Source organism: Epinephelus fuscoguttatus, linkage group LG6 (genome assembly GCF_011397635.1).
Source record: "Epinephelus fuscoguttatus linkage group LG6, E.fuscoguttatus.final_Chr_v1".
NCBI classification, from domain to species: Eukaryota; Metazoa; Chordata; class Actinopteri; order Perciformes; family Serranidae; genus Epinephelus; species Epinephelus fuscoguttatus.
Window position 1 is genome coordinate 18,642,166 of NC_064757.1, and position 18,244 is coordinate 18,660,409.

Consider the following 18,244-nt stretch of genomic DNA (forward strand, 5'->3'; position numbering starts at 1 on the left):
AAAGAATAAGTCAATAAAAGCAATTTTGGATGTTCAGAATATGAAGTCTCTTTAGTTGTGGTGTTGTCTGTGGCTTGTTAGAGTGCCAGGTCCCAGAGTCCTGGCCCCAGCCATCATTTTCTGTTCCTTTGGCTCACGATATTTGTGATGGGCAGTGTGTTTTCATGCATTTCAGAGCTCTCCAGTGTCCTGGCCTGTCACCCAGCTGTCTGTCTGGGCATTGAGATCTTGCATTTTGGATGCATATGCTGACTGTGCCAGCTCTGTGTGTATGTGTGTGTGTGTATGTGCACGCATGCAACTGTGTCGCTGTGCACCTCTCTACATGGACTCTGACTCCCAGCCTTATCAATGTCAGAGGTCTGCGCCAGGCACTCCATGCCGCCTTTTGCTGTGACAGACAGATCATTGGTCCTCCTGTAACCCCCGGGGTCAGGGTTGGCACAACGCATGATGCCAGCACAAAAACTGCCCCGCCGCTTATGAAACAGACCTGTGCCATCCACACAGCATCTGCTTTGTATTAGGCCCTTTGAAGGAAGTGCGGCATCTGGGTCAGTGGATGCAGAAAGAGGGACCACCCCTCTGTTTTGGGGTATGGGGGTTAGGAGGTTAGAGGGTTGGATGCTTGCTACCATCCATCTAAAAGACTGTGGTCTAAGTGATGCAAGGCAATTATTTGGAAGTTTGAAAATGAGGTTTTGTGGCACAAAGATTTACTGAAGAAACTGTGTGTGGGAAGTCAGACCTTTTGTTCTGAAAACTGAAAACAGACATGACATAGAGAGACTGAGATTAAATGTTTTATTTGGTGCAATTGTGGTGATTTTTAGCAAAGTGTGCACGCTGTGTGTCCTGGTCATAACCAAAATGGACATTTGGTGCCATTACCATCCTCTATGACTCAATTAGGTAGGCATATATGGCCAGGAAAAAGGCTTACACAAGTGGGTACCTAGATGCTATGAAATTGCACATACCCTCAGGTACACTATTATCCCTGAGAGCGTAGCCTATAGTGTAGACTTATACTGTGTAAAGTAATTCCACTGAGATGGTGCAAGAGAGAGGCTTTATATAGATTTTTCACTCAAGCTCTCAGTCAGTGGTGAAGGAAGTTCCCAACCCCAGGAGAGAGACCAGGGCGAATAACAGGATTTATTCCCTTTGTCCAGCGACACACTCACCTCTCTTCCCCCTCAGCCTCACCCTCTGTTCCCCACTGTCCAGCCCTGCTCCCCACCAGCTCTAAATCCCTTTTTGATGGATTTCCCAGCAATCTCTCCACTGCTGGCATGTGTGTGACACATGCACACATACACACACGTGCCCCTTGACACCACGTCCGCACAAACTTTCCCACACGTACAAATGCTCTCCCTCTGTCACACACACCCAGAACATCTGCATCAATTGATTGTGACTGCAGCTGTCAGCCAACGACTTCTAATACTGATACAGTGTCTTGCTCTCCTCTCTGGGCTGACAAACTGATTGATGGATGGTTGCTGTTAAAATACTGACTGAGAATAACTCAGATTGATCTAACAGTAATGGAACATATGAAAAATGGGATATTTTCAATGTCCAACTTTCCTAAATGATTTCTGCTTTTGAAAAAAAAGAACCAAACAGCATGACTTCATCCTCCGTAGCTGCTGATGTTCTTTTTCAACCTTGTAATTAAGAGCAATTTTTTTAAAGACCTTACGTGTTCATACTCTTGGCAAGGATGTGTGGTGCAGATTATGAATGGGATGGGTAAGAGGCAGCAGGGAGGGGTGAGACAGGACGGAGTGGCTGCAATTTAGCTATAAGCTGGCTCCACCCCACTTGTCATGCTGTGTTGTTTTGTTGTGTTAACCATGACAACTGTCTCAGTGGCTCCATCCAGCTTTAGGATTATTCTGGGTGAGAGAGCTGAGGGAGAAGAGAGGACAGAGAGGAGATGAGACAAGAGGAGAGGAGAAGAGAAGTGGAGGGCAGAGGGGTGTAGGACAGAAGTGAGGATGATTGGAGGAAGCGGGAGAGCAGAAAACATAATTAGAAAGGGAGAGAAGAGTGTTGGCAGCGTAGAATTGTACCAAAGGCTGTGTGAAGCTTCACGCTGAACTACTGAAACTACCTTGAGTGATCACATTTATTCTGGCATGACATATTTAATTCATGTGGTCAAAAAGAATAAACTCAACAACAACTGCTTTAACAGTTATGACAACATGAGGACAACAGCCGCTGAAATTATGGTATTATGTCATGAATCATTCAAACCACAATGACCAGCGAGCCTGCCAGCCAGCATGGCTGCACAGTTTCAAAAGCCAGGCCATCTGAACATCTGGCCACTCGATATTGCCTGCAGATCACACTCATTTCAATCTACACTGACTGTGTATTACTTAAATTTTAATATCAACATCTATTGGTTATAAGACTGGAAATTTGCCCACCATGTATAAAGTGTACATTTAGTTATCGCAGGCAAAGTTTGTGATCAGAGTTGTTTGTTAACCTCTGTAAATATCTGGGAAGCTCTCCGTCTGTTCTCATCTTCGTTTTTTGATTTTGAATTATCTGCTTCTACATTACTTTTAATACTGTGTCACAAATGTCTTTAAATAAAGATTTTGATCTTATGTGAGTCTGCTCAGTCTTAATAGTTGTTTTTCTGCAACTTCAGTTGCCTTTTTTAGGGCTGATGAGTAAGTGTTTATGCACATTTTTGACTCAGAATCTGTGCAAGCTTATAAGTGGGCATTGAATGAACTAAGAATTAACTTATGTAGCTATACCAATTTGTGTATTTGTTAAAGTATATGCATTGTGTCTGTTTTGTCTACCTTTTTTTAATATTTCATCCATATGCTTCCCACTTTTTGTAGGAATGCTCCCTGTCCTCCTGCTAGCTGGGTTGATTCTGGCTCTGTCCATCCCTGGCACTTCATCTGAGTCAGCCACGCTGCGATTCCTGGGGCAGACTGATTTTGTCGTCAACGAGAGCAGCACAGCTGTGGTCCGGCTGGTCGTGGAGAGAGTGGGAGACCCGGTCAATGTGACTGCTTTGGTTCTGGTAGGAGGACATTCAGCCCCGCCCATATCCATACTCATCAACCTGTCGAGTCATCTATTCCGTCTGTGTCTAATCACTTTGCCATGGTGTTGTGCTGCCACTTTTATGTCAAGTGAAGGAGAGAATCAGTAAACTTTTTTTATCTATGACCTGTAAGCAGAACCAGTGTGTCTGCAGAAACTGTTTTGGAAGTCACAGAGTGGGTTTTGGCTTTACGTCCTCCACATGGGGGCTAGTGTCAGCTGCTCACAGTTGGTGTCTGGTAAGGCGAGCTGGCTGCGGAGTGGAGTGTGGTTGGGGGTTTTCCTATGCTTCTTGATAACTTTACCATATTTTTTCTTACATGATCTGTTATATCTGAGCTATGGGTTTATGAGTCACTGTAATATAAGGCTTTCCACCCGGAAACTAATGGGAATAGACAGAAGCGCAACTCATTATCAAGCAGATAAAGGCAAAGGTAGAAAGGAAGTAAAAAGACAGGAACACAACATCTTCTCTCTGCTGTTGCAAAGAGCTGAAACAGGCAAAGACACAAAGCCCTGGGCATCCTATTGGCTCAGCTGTTTAAGGCATAAATCATGTACCTGCAGCATCCTGTGTTCAAACCCACATTGTTTCCATCTCTCTTGTGCCTTTCCTGTTTCTTTCCATTTCACACTTTCAAATACATTTTTCAAACAAACAGAAAACACACAACGAGGCAGGAGTCTTACCTAAGGTAAATGGCAAGTGTTACAACTGAATGTTTGCTTGTTTTACCCAGCTAGAGGGAGTCGACACAGGGGACTTTGAAGCCATTAATGCTGCAGCCTTCCTGCTGTCCACTGAGTCCAGTAAGACCATCTTCATTGCTGTGAAAGATGACGACTTGCCTGAAGCCGATGAGACATTTACCTTCAACCTTACACTACAGGTAAATACCCATTGTTTGTCTTCAAGTTTATTTGTATGTGTGCCAACTTTTCCTAAGCAGTTTTTAACGGGTTGGATTTATGTGCCAAATGTCTGTTCCTGGAGCTCCAGGCCTCCTCTCCACAAAGTCGCACTATTCTTACTCTGCCCCTGACCGTCTTAAACCCTAACCCCATCTACCAAGCAAAAGAGAGTGGGGGCGACAGCCACAGTAAGCCTGGTAGGCTCTGAGCTACGGCGTCTTTGATGTGTGTGCTCTATAGGACTTTTCCAGGGCAGGCATGGGTGGGGCCGAATGTTGTGTGCGCCTCTGAGGTTCCCCACTAAAAGACACCTTTGTGAAAAGAAACTAACTGTGACAGCCACAGCCCCACCACACAGTGGATTGAAGTGATTCTCTTATTCATTGTGCCCCACTGACTTTGATTCGCGTGTCCGTTCCGAGGATTTCATTTCTGTATATGTTGTGTGGTCACTGTTGCAAATGACACACTATTTTTGATGAAAGCTCAGTGTTTTACAATGAATCAGTGGGATCACAACCAAGTACACTGAAATCTTTTCATGCATTTTGAGACTTTTCTATCACCAGAAGGTACAACTAGCTACTTTCCTCTGGTCAGGTTACTGCAAGAGTTTCAAAAATGGACAGATGGCTTCCTTTTTTTTTTCTTTTTTTTAGATATTATTGTGCTTTTACTGCTCTGTATAGTCTGGTTTGTAACAGCTATAGAAGTTTTAAAGTTTGAAAATGATTTTGAACGGTGATACATTGTAAATCCTTGTCAAAGGAATCACCATCACAGCTCAGGATGCCTTACACCTAGAGACTATCTCCATGGTTTCATGTAGCCTTTAGCTGTCAAGTTTGATTGATGAGGCAGGGGGGGCTGGTCTAGCTGTCTGCTTGACAAAGGTCATTGTGAATCACTGATCGTCAGCTATGTACTTTTACAAAACACCAACAGCTCTGAGCAACTGTCAGCAAAAGTGACTTTTCTTCACAATATTTTCAATTTGATGCTGCATTTTTGTGACATCTGGTTAAAATCCAGTAGCACAAGCCCGTATTTACCCTGCTACGAGAGTGAAAGACCAGATGAGGCCCACTTAGCCCTTCTGTTTACACTACAGCTGAGACAAAGCTCTGGCCAAATGCTACCCTATCAGCTTACTGAGGGACTGTCTGGAGGATGAATGTGCACTACAAGGGATGTCACAGATCAAACATAAGTCAGAAATAAAGGGTTGTTCAGGGTACATTTATCATACCGACAGTTAAATCTGTAAAATCCATTTCTATAGAACATATGGTACTAAAGCAGTGTGATGTGAGTATGACAGAACAAAACTTGTTAGACAGAAATTGTTTGGAATTGTTGTGGACCAGAGCAGGTGCTGCCTGCCAGCACTGTGTAATAACAGAGGGTAGAAACATAGTGGATCGTAGCATATTAGATTGGGGTGCTACTACAGTATGTAGTGCTACATTCGTGTAACAAAGCTGGCTTTAAGTTGCCAATTTGTGTGTGTATATAAGTAATTTTTTTGTAGTTGGGCACACATGAGTGTGTGCATATGTGTGTGAGCAGCTTCCTGGCTCAGCCAGTGGCTTGGCTTTGTGAAAGCGTGTGGATTCTGTGTCTGCGAGTTGACCGCTACAAGAGCTCAACAGCGGAAAGAAAGCTCTGTTACAGCTGGGAAAAGCCCTGTTTGAATAGAGGGATGAATGCAAGAGGACTAAGCGCTTTCTTGTTTTTCATTTTCTCCTTTGCCCGCTCTCACCTCATCATGTGCTCACACTCACATACAGTTGTTTTGCTAATAACTTTCAGTTGATCTGTTTGGCTGAGGAAAATGTTTTTCAAAATTGTTTAGGGGGAGACAGTTATTTTTCTGTTGATTAATCTATGTCAAGTCTCTCATCGTTGATCATTTTCCGGAATGCCTGCACATACACTAATTAGCCCATGGGCAGATGTTTGCATGGTGCAAAGGCATTTTGGAAGTCTTGGTGGAAGTCTGTGCACTTGAGCTCAGACATGGTGGTTGTCAGCACAGTTGGTCCATGGGATGCTTGTGAAAACATTGGGAAGCTCACAAATGGAAACCTTGGAAAGTTACACCAAATAACAAGACTGTGGTCTTCTTTTTAATGGGGTTCAGGAAAAGAAAAACCCTCCTTGCACAGATCATAGGTTATGGTTCTTTTTGTTAAAAACTCACTGTGTAAGCCTCGTGAAGTCGCTGTGTGATTTTAAGCCTGGTGGGATTTGAAGTTTGTCATGTCTTAGTGCCGAATCACAGAGCACAGCACAAATCCTGAAGAGGCATCCCGCCGTGAGCTAACCTGACAAATCAACCAGGCTGAGACCAGTACTTCCTGTCTTTGTGCCTTCTCACCAGGGACTCTCAGTGGGAGCACAGAAATGAAGTGAAGACAGTGGATAAGGCAGACGTTCTGGTTTTTGGGTCAGGGGGAGGTTAAGATGTGTTCAGGTACTTACTCTATGGCCTGGCTTTATCTAACCCTTACTCTAATTGCTTTCCAGAGCTCCTCTAATGGCGTGACACTGGGAACACCAAACAAGGCGACCATCACCATCCTGTCCAATGACAATGCCTTTGGAATAGTTGCCTTCAACTCAGTAAGAAACCCCTGTCATCCACATGCATCTTGTATTCATTTGCCCACTTTGGTCACATCCATTACAATCTATTACTTTTAACTTCTAATTATGATTAGTACTTACATTAATTTATCATTGTCACATTGTATTATGATGCAAATGTGTTAACAGCAGCAGCTTTGAGAAATATGTAAAAAAGAGAGCAATTTTTTATTCCTGCAAATTATTTCGAATATGGGTCAAATTTGGGGGATTTTACCTTAAATCAAAACTCCAAGTAGTCCTTTTTTAGGACTAGCAAAGCTTCGTGGGCTCTTCCATTGACAATGGGAAACTGTCAGCTCCTTTTAAAGAGAATACAAGGTGCTAAATTGATTGTCCACACTACACCTATTATCACTTCAATATATTAGCCTCCCATAGCAGCACCTATCTTGTGCTGTGCCAGTGCTGGAGAAAGGTGTGGCTGAACCATGCTCTGAGTTGTTTGTATTTCTTTAAACCAATCACAATCGGGTTGGGTGGTGCAAAGCCCAGGATGAAGCGATGGTACCCTTGCAAAATAGTGTTGAGGCTTTTTTTGGTGGAACATTGTACATAGGGAGGCGAGCCCTGACATTAAAATGACAAAATCCCTACAAAAGAAAACGCCACATAAAACGTTAAGAGACATTTTAGCATGTAGGTAGCTAGCTTGAAGGTTGTTGTTTCATACCTATCACTAAAACAAAGCGTGGAGATAGGTCTGGCTTTGTGAGAATAATAATAATAATATAGCCAGACTAATAATATATTCTACTATATATATTCTGATATGCTGCATATTTGTGCCTGTGATCACTAAATGGAAATAAGAAAAACATGGTAAATCTTAGCTGCACTTGCATTGTAAGCACACACTTGCATTTGTGACCAAGTGGTCATTCAAAGGTTGACCTCGGAGGTTGCTGCTTGGTTCCACCTCTCCAAAGGGACTGTTCACCTGTCATGTAAATGTGATGGATCAATACTACTTGGATTACAAATGGACTACATGCAGAAACCAGAACACTTACGATACCGAACTGTTGTCTCATCTACAGATTTTGCATCCATATTCAGAATCTGTTTACAGAGATTAATAAGTGGTAACATAAAGTAAAGGATCGAGGGTGGAGTTATTTGGACCCGCTACTGCAAAGAGGGGTTCAATTATACCAGTATGGTGGTTGTGGGAGAAGTGACCATCTAGTGGTTGTGGGTTCCCAGGGGTAATTAAAACCACAACACTCCCTGGATTCACTAGTCAGTGGAAGTTTTTAGCGTTTCCATGGTAGCTGTGGTATAACTGTTTGCTCTACCACCCCCAGATGGTCTCAGATGCTGGATAATGATTTGGCTTGCTTAGAATCAATAAAGGCCTCCCGGCCTTGGGAGATGTGTTTATGTTAGAATACTAAATTAATTCCTGTATAGCGTTTCTTTGCTTTCTTTTCTTCCCCATTTGTATTGCCCTGAAATTCTTTGGTTATAGCAAAATTTAATTTGAGTCATGTAGAAAAACAAAAGGAGATTTAGCTTCCAAATTTTAAGACCATGATAAGTACTTCCAAGAACAGTGGGACTGAATGAGGTATTTACTCCACGTTGCCATGAAATATAATATAATATAATATAGGGCTACATATTCTGCTCCAATTACTTTCCTTTGTGTTTGTGTTTCTTTCAATTCAATTTCAGTACTTCGTTAGAATGATGTTTTATCTGAAGTACTGCTGCCAAAGCAGTACACACAATGAAATACGAAATTAATGTATCAATTTAAACACACTGAGATTTGAAATTATTCACTCACCATTATTTGTCATTATCAGTATCTATAAAAATGTATAGCAGTTCCAAAATTGAGAAAACCAAACACAAAACATTAAAAATAACAACTCAAAATCACTTGAGTCAAATTAAGATAAATGTTCTCTTGGTTTCTTGCCCTACCTGTGCAGGTCCCATTTAAAGTCAAATTTACTTAATGTTTTGACTTCTTATCACAATCTGCCAAATATCAGGTTTTGTTTTGTTTCAGATTTTAATTTATTCAAATTGGAAATAAGAAGAAATTTATTAAATTTTAATTCTTAATTCTGTTTGTCTGTGTCACTGTCTCACCCTTTTCATTTCAGACTGAAGAGATTGTTGTCGATGAACCGAGAGGAAGGAACCATTATGTGCCTTTCACCCTCATCAGAGAAAAGGGAACATATGGCACTGTGACTGTTAACTTTGAGGTGAGAGCTCAATGTACTGTACATCAAACCAACAAACCATAGGCACTCTGCTTTATAGTATTCACAAAGGACTGACTGTCATATAGATATGCTGACAAATGGCTTTGTTTTTAGCTTCTTGAAGATGCTTTTGTAAGCGTTTGGAGAATTTAGACCCAACTAGGAACATGTAACTCTTTGATCACATAAAGTCCATTGTAGGAAATAGCCTTTTCTCCATTATTTACATGGAAGTTCACATGAACACATGGATATGCTGAAATGTAAACATTATCATGACTCCTCCTGTTCAGATCTCTGAAGGTCCCAACCCTGCCATTGAGGACCTCAGTCCCGACAGAGGAAACATCACCATTCCTGTGGGGCAGGCTGTAGTGCACTTCTCTATTCTCATCCAGGATGACCAGGTATTAAACAAACTCTCTATTGAAAGCTTATCCATATATGCAACCACATGTCACATATATGGATAAGCTTGTACTACTCTGTACCTCCATCTGTCCGACCATCATCTTTTTAGACATTGTTAGTTTCATTCTTCCTTGACAGAAGTTGGAGGGATTATATATTTGGAACAATACTACAGCAAAACATCCATTTACAAAGTCCCTCAGAACTCTTGCAGTATAATCCAAGTCTTATTTATCCCATCTTATTCTCAGTACTTCCCAAACACAAGCATTTTCGCCAGAACGTTACAGTATAAAACACATTCCCCGAGTAATGCACCCTGAGCGTGCCGGATCGTACGAGTTCCACTTGAGTACGGTTCAAATGCACACTTGTGGTGATGCAAGCTACTCGGCTGTGAACGAGACTGTACTAACGTGTTTTAAATTGTAATGCAAGTGTTTAGGAAGAGTTGTGTCAGAGTTTGTAGACAGATGTTTTGATACAGTGTTGCTGCTGTCAAAGGATTCTTCACCTTTTTTGGATTCTCAGTGTATAGTCTCACTGTATAGGCATGCATTAAAAAAAGGTTAAATTTAAGTTTGACACGGGGCGTCGGTGGCTTAGTGGTAGAGCAGGCGCCCCATGTACAAGGCTGTTGCCGTAGCAGCCCGGGTTCGAATCCAGCCTGTGGCCCTTTGCTGCATGTCACTCCCCCTCTCTCTCCCCCTTTCACACTTGTCTGTCCTATACATTAAAGGCTTAAAAATGCCCAAAAAATATCTTAAAAAAAAATTTTTTAAGTTTGACAGGAGCAAGTGGGTTTTTGAAACAACTGCATATAATGTACAACTGTATGTGAACGTGCTTCCTTTCCTTTTGTTGGCCAGATCCCAGAGGACGACGAGGTGTTTTCAGTCAGGCTAACAGACGTGGCAGGTGGAGCCCTCCTCCGGCCCAACGCCAGCAGCGTCCAGCTGAGAATCAGGCGTAATGACAGCCCACTGCGGTTTTCCCACTCTGTCATGGCAGTAGCAGAGTCCGCTGGAGTCATTGCCCTCAATGTGACCCGTGGACGGTTGACTGAGGATGGGCCACTTGTTGGCTCTGTTGACACCGAGGTTCCTTTCTTTTGATTCAGCTATTTATTTACCTAGACTTTTGACTCTGTCAAAGAATAGGGTACAATCACTTTAATTGCATATGAACAGTATAGTTTATACAATACACCATATGTATATATAGCATATAGATTCAGAAAAAAAACAAGCACAAGACAAATGTATATAAACTGTCTCGACTATACTGTCTTTAGGTCTCTGTAGATTACATGGTGGTGAGTGGGAGAGGACTAGGCAGCGCCACGCCAGCTGTGGATTTCCTGGACCTACAGCCAGTCAGAACAGTGACATTCCCTCCGTTTGTCTACAACACCAGCCTGTTGTTCAAGATCAGTGATGACGACGTGCCAGAAATCGCAGAATCCTTCCATGTGGTCTTGCTGGAGGAGACCATCAGAGGAGACGCTGTGCTAGTATCACCCAATGCTGTGCTTGTGACCATCGAGCCCAATGATAAGCCTCATGGGGTCCTGTCGATCAGCAGCAGCGCAGTCATTCAGCCAACCACCATCAATGAAGACCTAACACAGAGGTGGATGACTTACGAATGCTTATGAAGCTATGATGACATATGTATTTTATCTCATTGAATGGACCCTGTTGCATCTTTGTTCACCCTTTGGTCCTCTGTCATTACTCCTAGATTTGAAGGAATCATAATCGTAAGAAATGGAGGCAGCTATGGTGCCGTTTCCGCCAACTGGTCCATTACTAGAAACTCCAGTGACCACTCCCCAGTGTCGGATGATTTGATGCCTGCAGCAGGGACAGTGACATTTGCTGCCGGTCAGGTGACAGCTGTGATTCCAATCGACATTGTGGCAGATGATCTACCTGAAGAAGCAGAGGCATTCATTCTGAAGCTGCTGCCCGATACTGTAACTGGAAATGCGGAGGTTGACGAACCAATGGAGGTCAGTTTAGAGGACATCTGTGATAGTTTTCTTATTTATTGTGTTGCTACATTGGGCTTGTAACAGAGAGAGAGAAAGAAGGCTGCACTTGTTACAGGAACATATCTTCCAGATGTTGCGCATGTGTTACGCATGTGTAAGTGTTTGTGTGCAGCCTACTGTAAGGTACGGTGGCAAACTTGGCACATTCTGCAAAAGTCGACCCCTTAGTGTGTCACTTTGCTCTGTGGGTGTTCCCTTAATGTGGCTGAATCAAAACAAAGCGGAAACAGCAGGCACACTCTGTGTGTGGTGTCTGTGTGTTCTTTTTTAGAAAACGTGGGCGAAGTGGTGACATGTTTTTTATAGCTTCCATCTTTGTCCAAGTCCTCTTGGCCATGTGTGAAAGCAGTGGGCAGATCTAAGTCTTGTTTATATTGAAGGCATGAGATGAGATGCACACAAACACACACCAGAACACCACCTCAGGTTGTGAGTTTGCGGGGTCTGTTTGACATCTGTGCAGAAAGAAGTGGCTCAGCAGAAATTCCCTGAAGAATTAATGAACGACTTTAACAGTAGGACAAGTTGATCACCGTTAATTGTCATTAACGTGAAGATATATCACAGACACCACACTGAGCTGTAAATCGGCTTTTGTGAGCATGCCAGGCAATGCGTCAGACAAGTGTAGGTTTCAGGGAAATGAATGAGCCTCAGTTAAAATGCTCATAAAAACTACTCTAGTCGTCTTAGCAGAGTTAATTAAAGAGGATGCCTCTCTAAAGTTAGCTCAGGGCTCTGTTTTACTACTTTCAGTCTCACTTGTTTTCTTTCCTCTCCCTGCTCCTCACCTCTCCTTTCTTCTTCTTGTGACCAAAAATACAGTCTAACTAACACGAAAACAGGACGCACAACAAAATCCTCCAAATTAATTGATGGTTAATGCGGGCATCATTGCAACTATCCCCTTACATCCTTAAGATCAGTCACCTTCCTCCTCACTGCACAGGGGACTGCACAGACTGTAGCTTGGAGATGCTCCCTCATAGGCATCACAGCTAAGGTCCATCTGTCAAACTTGTGAATCCCATTCTTTTCCAGGACAAAGCATATAAAGTTAATTGTACTGCTGAGAGGGGTTGGATTTGCAGACTAACAGGAACCTGTGAGGGACTATTTGAAGCAGTGAGTAAGCACCAAGGTTATGGTTTATCAACATAACTATAATCTGTCCTTGCCCACAACTAAATTTTGTGTTTCCTGAACGCAGAATGTGTTTTTGAGCATTCCCTCATCTGTCAAAATGTAACATCTACCCAATTCTCCCTTCTCTTGTTGGTCATTTTTATTTGTACTCTTCGTCTGATCTTCCTCTGCTCTTCCCCCAGATGGTGTTCTACATCCAGGACAGTGATGATGTCTACGGGTTTTTTCGGTTTGACCCATCAAAAGAGCAGAGCATCCAGAGCCAACCTGAGGGCCGTTTCCTGTCACTAAATTTCCTACGAGAAAGCGGTACACTGGGCAATGTGTCTATGACCCTCACCGCCCTCTACATCCCTGCAGGCCCAATAGACCCAGCACTGGCCCGTGACCAGGTTCTGAATGTTAGCAGGTCTGTTAATGTGGTGTTTTCCCACGAACGCATGGTCCACGTCATACTGCCAATCAGGAATGATGCCTTTCTACAGAATGGAGCTCATTTCTTAATACAGGTAACAGCCTTTTTGTCCACTTTCAGTGACATTATCATTTTTGAAGTTGTAGTTCAGGCAACGCCAAAAATGCACTCTTTCTGTCTGTGTTTGCACTTGTGGCCAAATCATTGCCATCCAGACTTTAAGTTCCTCATTTGCATGTGTGAACGGTTTGACACTGGCACTTAAATCTGGCATGTTGCTATGGGATTTGACCCACTGTCCAAACGAACAACACCAGCTTGCTCTTGAAGCAAGCAAAAAACAGTACAAGAAAAGCCTCCTTCACATTCTGTAGAACCGTAGTCACATCACACACTTTCAGTCAAACTCTTTAACACATATAAATCAAAATCAAATCAAGTTTATTTATATTGCACATTTTCAAACAACTGCAGTTGACCAAAGTGCTGTAAAATTAAAAAGAATGACACACAACGGAATAACACTGGTAAGAACAATTACATATGTAAAACAAGGTTATAAAATACTAAAATATTAAATTCACTATAAACAACCAAAAGCCATTGAAAACATGTATGTTTTAATATTTGTCTTAAAAGTGTCAATGGAGGGGGAGATTTGATTGAGAGTGAAATGCTATTGCAGAGCTTTGGAGCAGCTACTGCAAAGGTACTATCTCCCTTACCCACCAGCCTTGATCATGAGACAGTTAAAAGACATTGTTCTGAGGATCTAAGAGTTGGGGAGTTGGAGTAGGGGCAGAGAAGTTCAGCAATATAGTGGAGTGTCTGCCCATGTATGGCTTTAAAAACAAATAAAAATTATACATACATACATACATACATACATGCACAAACATTAAAGACACATTGAAAAGTGACAGAGCAGAAACAACCAGATGGTGACAAAAGAGCTCTGTTAGATTAATGAATCTTTATATTAATGTGCTGCCTGTTTGAGTTTTCTATCAATTAATTAAGTTGTTTCTTTTATTTCCCCTAGTTGAATTCACTGGAGCTAGTTGATATCGACCCCACAATTCACTCAAATAGCCCAAGGTTTGGAGGACCTCTAAATCTGACCTTGACTGTCACCCCTGACATCGCTAACGGGGAAATCGGCTTCACAAGCAACACCACAGTGGTGGTTTATGAACCAGAGGACAGCAACACCAGCACAGTAAGACATAGCCCTTGTTTTTAGCAGTTGTACATTTTTTGTTTAGTCACTGGAGATCTTAATTTAAAAGAAAAAGACACATTTCCTGTTTTGCCACTGTAACTGAGAAGAGTCAAAGCTATGACTGAAAACTGTCCTTGCCGACTCCAACCTGTGTTGAGAAAGTGAGTTTTGTCATACAGTACATAAAGGTGGTTAATTCGAATTATGTTTGGTGCTGCAGGTGAGCCTCCCTCTGCGGCGTGATGGGACAGACGGTCAGGCTGTGGTGTTCTGGAGTCTTCAGCCAATTGGAGACAATCGTGCCGATATAACTATTAAAGACTTAAAGCCTCTAAGTGGGTCTGTGGTCTTCCTCTCCGGGCAGAGTGATGCTTCCATCAACTTCACTATCATGGCCGACAACATCCCGGAAGTCAACGAGACCTTACTGCTGACTCTGGATAGGTAGGGATGTTAAACTCTAAGAAAAGTTAGAGTTAATAACCAACATAATAATTCTTCATTTTGTTAGCTATCATTAAAGTGTATTTGACCTATCTGTTCTTGTGCCTATAAACATAACTGTGACTGTGAAGCTTATATTATGTGATGTTTTATCTTATAAAACAAGATAGACTAGTAGAATAGGAAAGGCTGAGCGGGTGCAATCTTATCCCATCAGTCCTTTGGTTTTTGTGGAGATATTTTTGTGTGCGTGGTAGTGGTTTGGGGATGGGTTCATCTGTTAGTCTATGTTCTGATGAGAATGGCAGCTCTCTCTCCCTCCCACTCCTCCCCTGCAGGGTGGAGACTGCACGCTTTATAGTGTACTTCGGGTAAGTGGAGAGTGGAATGAACCTGGGCCTTTTGTGTGGCGTGAATCAGGACTTTGTTTTTCACAGAAGAGCCTACTTCAGGATTTCTGGGGGTCTTGGTTAACGTGGGGATGAGGGGGACCGGGGTGGGGTGGGGGATTCAGCGATGGTGTGAAAAAAGGAAACCCAAAGGAGAGTGGTTGTTGGGAGTAAATAGAGAATCTTCTTTATGTGTTTCGCTCTAATTTAACCAGGCTTGATTGTGAACCCCTTTAAAGATGTCAGTGTTTGCTGTGCCTTGGCCGTGACTGTTTGTTTGGAGTGCTTCATTTTGCAATGTCTTTGTCTCTAATTTACCCGTCATGTGATGCTTACTTGGCTCCGATTTTCTCAACATACACACACATGCACACACATACCCCCACAGAGCAATAAAGATGCAGGCATGGCGTTGACTGACATTGTTATTAAAAGTGGTCTAAACAGCAGGACCTCAACATATGGGGCCAATAATGAATGAGCATCACACAATACAAGGAATGCATTGTGAAGTTTGGATTAAATTTGAGCTGTTTTCTCATTTGATATCACTCCATGTTTCAGAAGTGCAAAACACAACAACAAAAGAAGAAGTCCAAAAAAAACATGGCACAGTTTAATTCTGCTGCACAGTGGAGCTGAAGTGATTTGGATTTTAGTTGTAGTCACTTGCTGTTATGACGGAACACTGATTATGTGTGTATGTGTTGCAGGAGTAATGTTGAAAATCAGATCCTGAAAGCTGGCTTCACCAGCAGAGAGATTGTCATCGTGGAGAACGATGACCCAGGGGGAGTCTTTGAGTTCTCCTCATACTCCAGAGGTCCATGGGTCATTAATGTGAGTCTTGAAAGTGATACAAACAATGTAAAATCATTGTTCAATTAAACTCCACATATTGTTTTTTTTGTCTGTTGTCTCTGGCTCTGATCACATCTGTAAACTTTAAATTTACCTAGGAGGGTGAGGCCGTGGAACTGCATGTGGTCAGAGCCCAGGGACAGCTGCTGAAACAGCTGGTGCGATATGCTGTAATGCCTTCAGGCAGCACTGAATTCTATGGCGCCACGGGCATCCTGGAGTTTAAACCAGGAGAGAGAGAGGTGGTAGTGGCACTGGTTGCCAAACCTGATGGGGTGCCTGAGGTAAGAATATGGTTGATTTGGTCTTGATCTTTCATGACTTTTTGTTTTACAACAGTAAACAGTAAATATACAATATTTATTTAATAAAGTCCTGCCAGTGTGATAATGGTCAATTTTTGTTTAAGCTAGTGAATAAGAAGTTATAAGTTAAGTTATTATCCTTTAAACCCGTATTTGCTTCATTAAAACTCTGTTTGTTCATCTCTGCGTGTGTGTTTTGGTATATGTGTGTGCATACAGCTGGACGAGACTTTCTCAGTGGTACTTAGTAGCCACAGCACTCCACCCAGTCGCCTCGGCAACCACAGGGAGGTCAACATCACAGTGCGGAAGAACGACGACCCCTTTGGGGTCATTGAGTTCATCCAATCAGGACTGACCGTGGCCATCAATGAGAGCAAAGGGGATGACATTCACCGAGGTACTTTGAAGTAGCAGTCCTTTAGATAATAGTGATACTTTTCCATGTCAAGTGACACTCATTGGCACTTTAAATGGACCTAATTGGAGTGAAACACAGAACATTTGTCTGCATGTGGGATGAGCTGGACTTTGATTTAAGTCTGTGTTTTAAATGTACCAAGTTTGTGTAATGCAGAAGAATGTGTTAATGCAGATAAAGAAGTGCTTTGGTCAACTTATAGAGGATGTCCGGGTGACAAACAGTGGTGATGCAGTCTAATATTCAGTTTGATCCAGAGAACAGGGAGAAGCAAAAAGTTTCTCTCAGCCTCCTCTGAATATATCACCAGTGTTTCCAAAAAACTTGAGCCAGACAAATACATTATTATTGTGTTCTGTACCATGATAGCCTAAATTGGAGGTAAAATGTCAAGAGAAAGTTTCATTAATGACTTTAAGGAAGGTTTTAATACTTCATCTCTGTCTTTTGTGATTGTCCCTCAGCGGTATACCCTGTAGTTAGGAACAGGGGTCACTTTGGAGAAGTGTCAGTTTCCTGGGTCTTGGAGCCAGCTCTGTCCGGAGACGTCAGCCCCCTCCAGGGAAACATCACCTTCATGAAGGGGGAGTTCCTCAAAAACCTCACTCTCTTCTCTGTACCTGATGAGGTAAAATGATAAACCAAATTGGGAGTGTGTTTAATCCAACTTGAGTTACATTTCCTAGTTTTAATTTTAATTTATGTTTCATTTAAGATCCCAGAGGACATGGAGAATTTCACCATCACAGTGTTGAATGCTACAGGTGGTGCAAGACTGGGAAACATACTCAGTGCCAATTTGCATATTAATAAGAATGATGACCCCATTTACTTTTCTGGTGAGTACACTGTTCTGGGTACTGTTTATGAAAAATCCTCTAAAATATTATATTGATGTGAAATAGCTTTTGTCATGACTCCTCTTTTATCTCTCTGTCTCCTCCCGTGTCTTGCCCTCTCCTTAGAACCTGTGGTTGTGCGGCTTCAGGAAGGTAGCATAGCGAACTTCACCGTATTGAGGGCAGGGCGGGCAGACTTTGTTGCCACGGTGATGTACCGTGTGGAATATGGTGATGCATCTCAAGGTGACCTCACCCTGCTGAGTAATGACACGTTGCTGGTGTATGACATGGGTGAATGGATGAAAAACATCTCTGTGGCTGTGGAGGATGACAACATACCAGAGACTGATGAACCTTTTTACATCGTTCTCTACAACGCCACTGGTGAGTATGTGCTTCTGTTTAAAACGGGTTAGCACAGGGGTGAACTGTTCGTAATATAGTGGCTGTGTCATATCTTCCTATGCGTTGGTCCCTTGAGATTTTAAAGACAATATAACCATGTCATAACATTCACTCTGAGAACTAAAGCAGCTTAAAGTCAGTTGCTTTTCTCATTTTTCAATGTGCTTTATAGTAGAAGAACCATCTCATCTCAAAACATCACCCTCTTCCCCCGTGTTTATCCTCTTGTCTTAACGCTAGTTGTGCATGTACAGAAAGGAGTAGCTGGGTTATTTAGCATTGTCTGTGGTAACACTGAAAGCTCTCCTAATCCCAGTATTGTGTGTCAGGGATGGGAATGAAAGACCAGCGGGCCCCAACAGGACCTTAATTACCAGACTCCAGACTTTCTAAGACACAAAGACCGGCCACTCCACCGGCCTCGCTCTGTCTACTGATTGACATAGAG

The 18,244-nt window shown here is 42.5% G+C and overlaps 1 protein-coding gene across 1 annotated transcript in view; it reads left to right on the forward strand.

Annotated features, from left to right (window-relative positions):
• Positions 1-18,244, forward strand: part of adgrv1 (adhesion G protein-coupled receptor V1) — a 129,946-nt gene that overhangs the window by 13,321 nt on the left and 98,381 nt on the right. The window contains exons 2-18 of the mRNA XM_049579190.1: positions 2,883-3,070; positions 3,837-3,986; positions 6,538-6,633; positions 8,775-8,879; positions 9,173-9,286; positions 10,160-10,390; positions 10,585-10,922; positions 11,034-11,304; positions 12,675-13,001; positions 13,950-14,126; positions 14,350-14,573; positions 15,676-15,802; positions 15,922-16,107; positions 16,348-16,528; positions 17,014-17,177; positions 17,265-17,388; positions 17,515-17,775. Coding sequence (XP_049435147.1) covers positions 2,885-3,070; positions 3,837-3,986; positions 6,538-6,633; positions 8,775-8,879; positions 9,173-9,286; positions 10,160-10,390; positions 10,585-10,922; positions 11,034-11,304; positions 12,675-13,001; positions 13,950-14,126; positions 14,350-14,573; positions 15,676-15,802; positions 15,922-16,107; positions 16,348-16,528; positions 17,014-17,177; positions 17,265-17,388; positions 17,515-17,775 — 3,262 coding nt within the window. The 5' untranslated portion in view covers positions 2,883-2,884. The remainder of the gene's footprint in view (positions 1-2,882; positions 3,071-3,836; positions 3,987-6,537; positions 6,634-8,774; positions 8,880-9,172; positions 9,287-10,159; positions 10,391-10,584; positions 10,923-11,033; positions 11,305-12,674; positions 13,002-13,949; positions 14,127-14,349; positions 14,574-15,675; positions 15,803-15,921; positions 16,108-16,347; positions 16,529-17,013; positions 17,178-17,264; positions 17,389-17,514; positions 17,776-18,244) is intronic.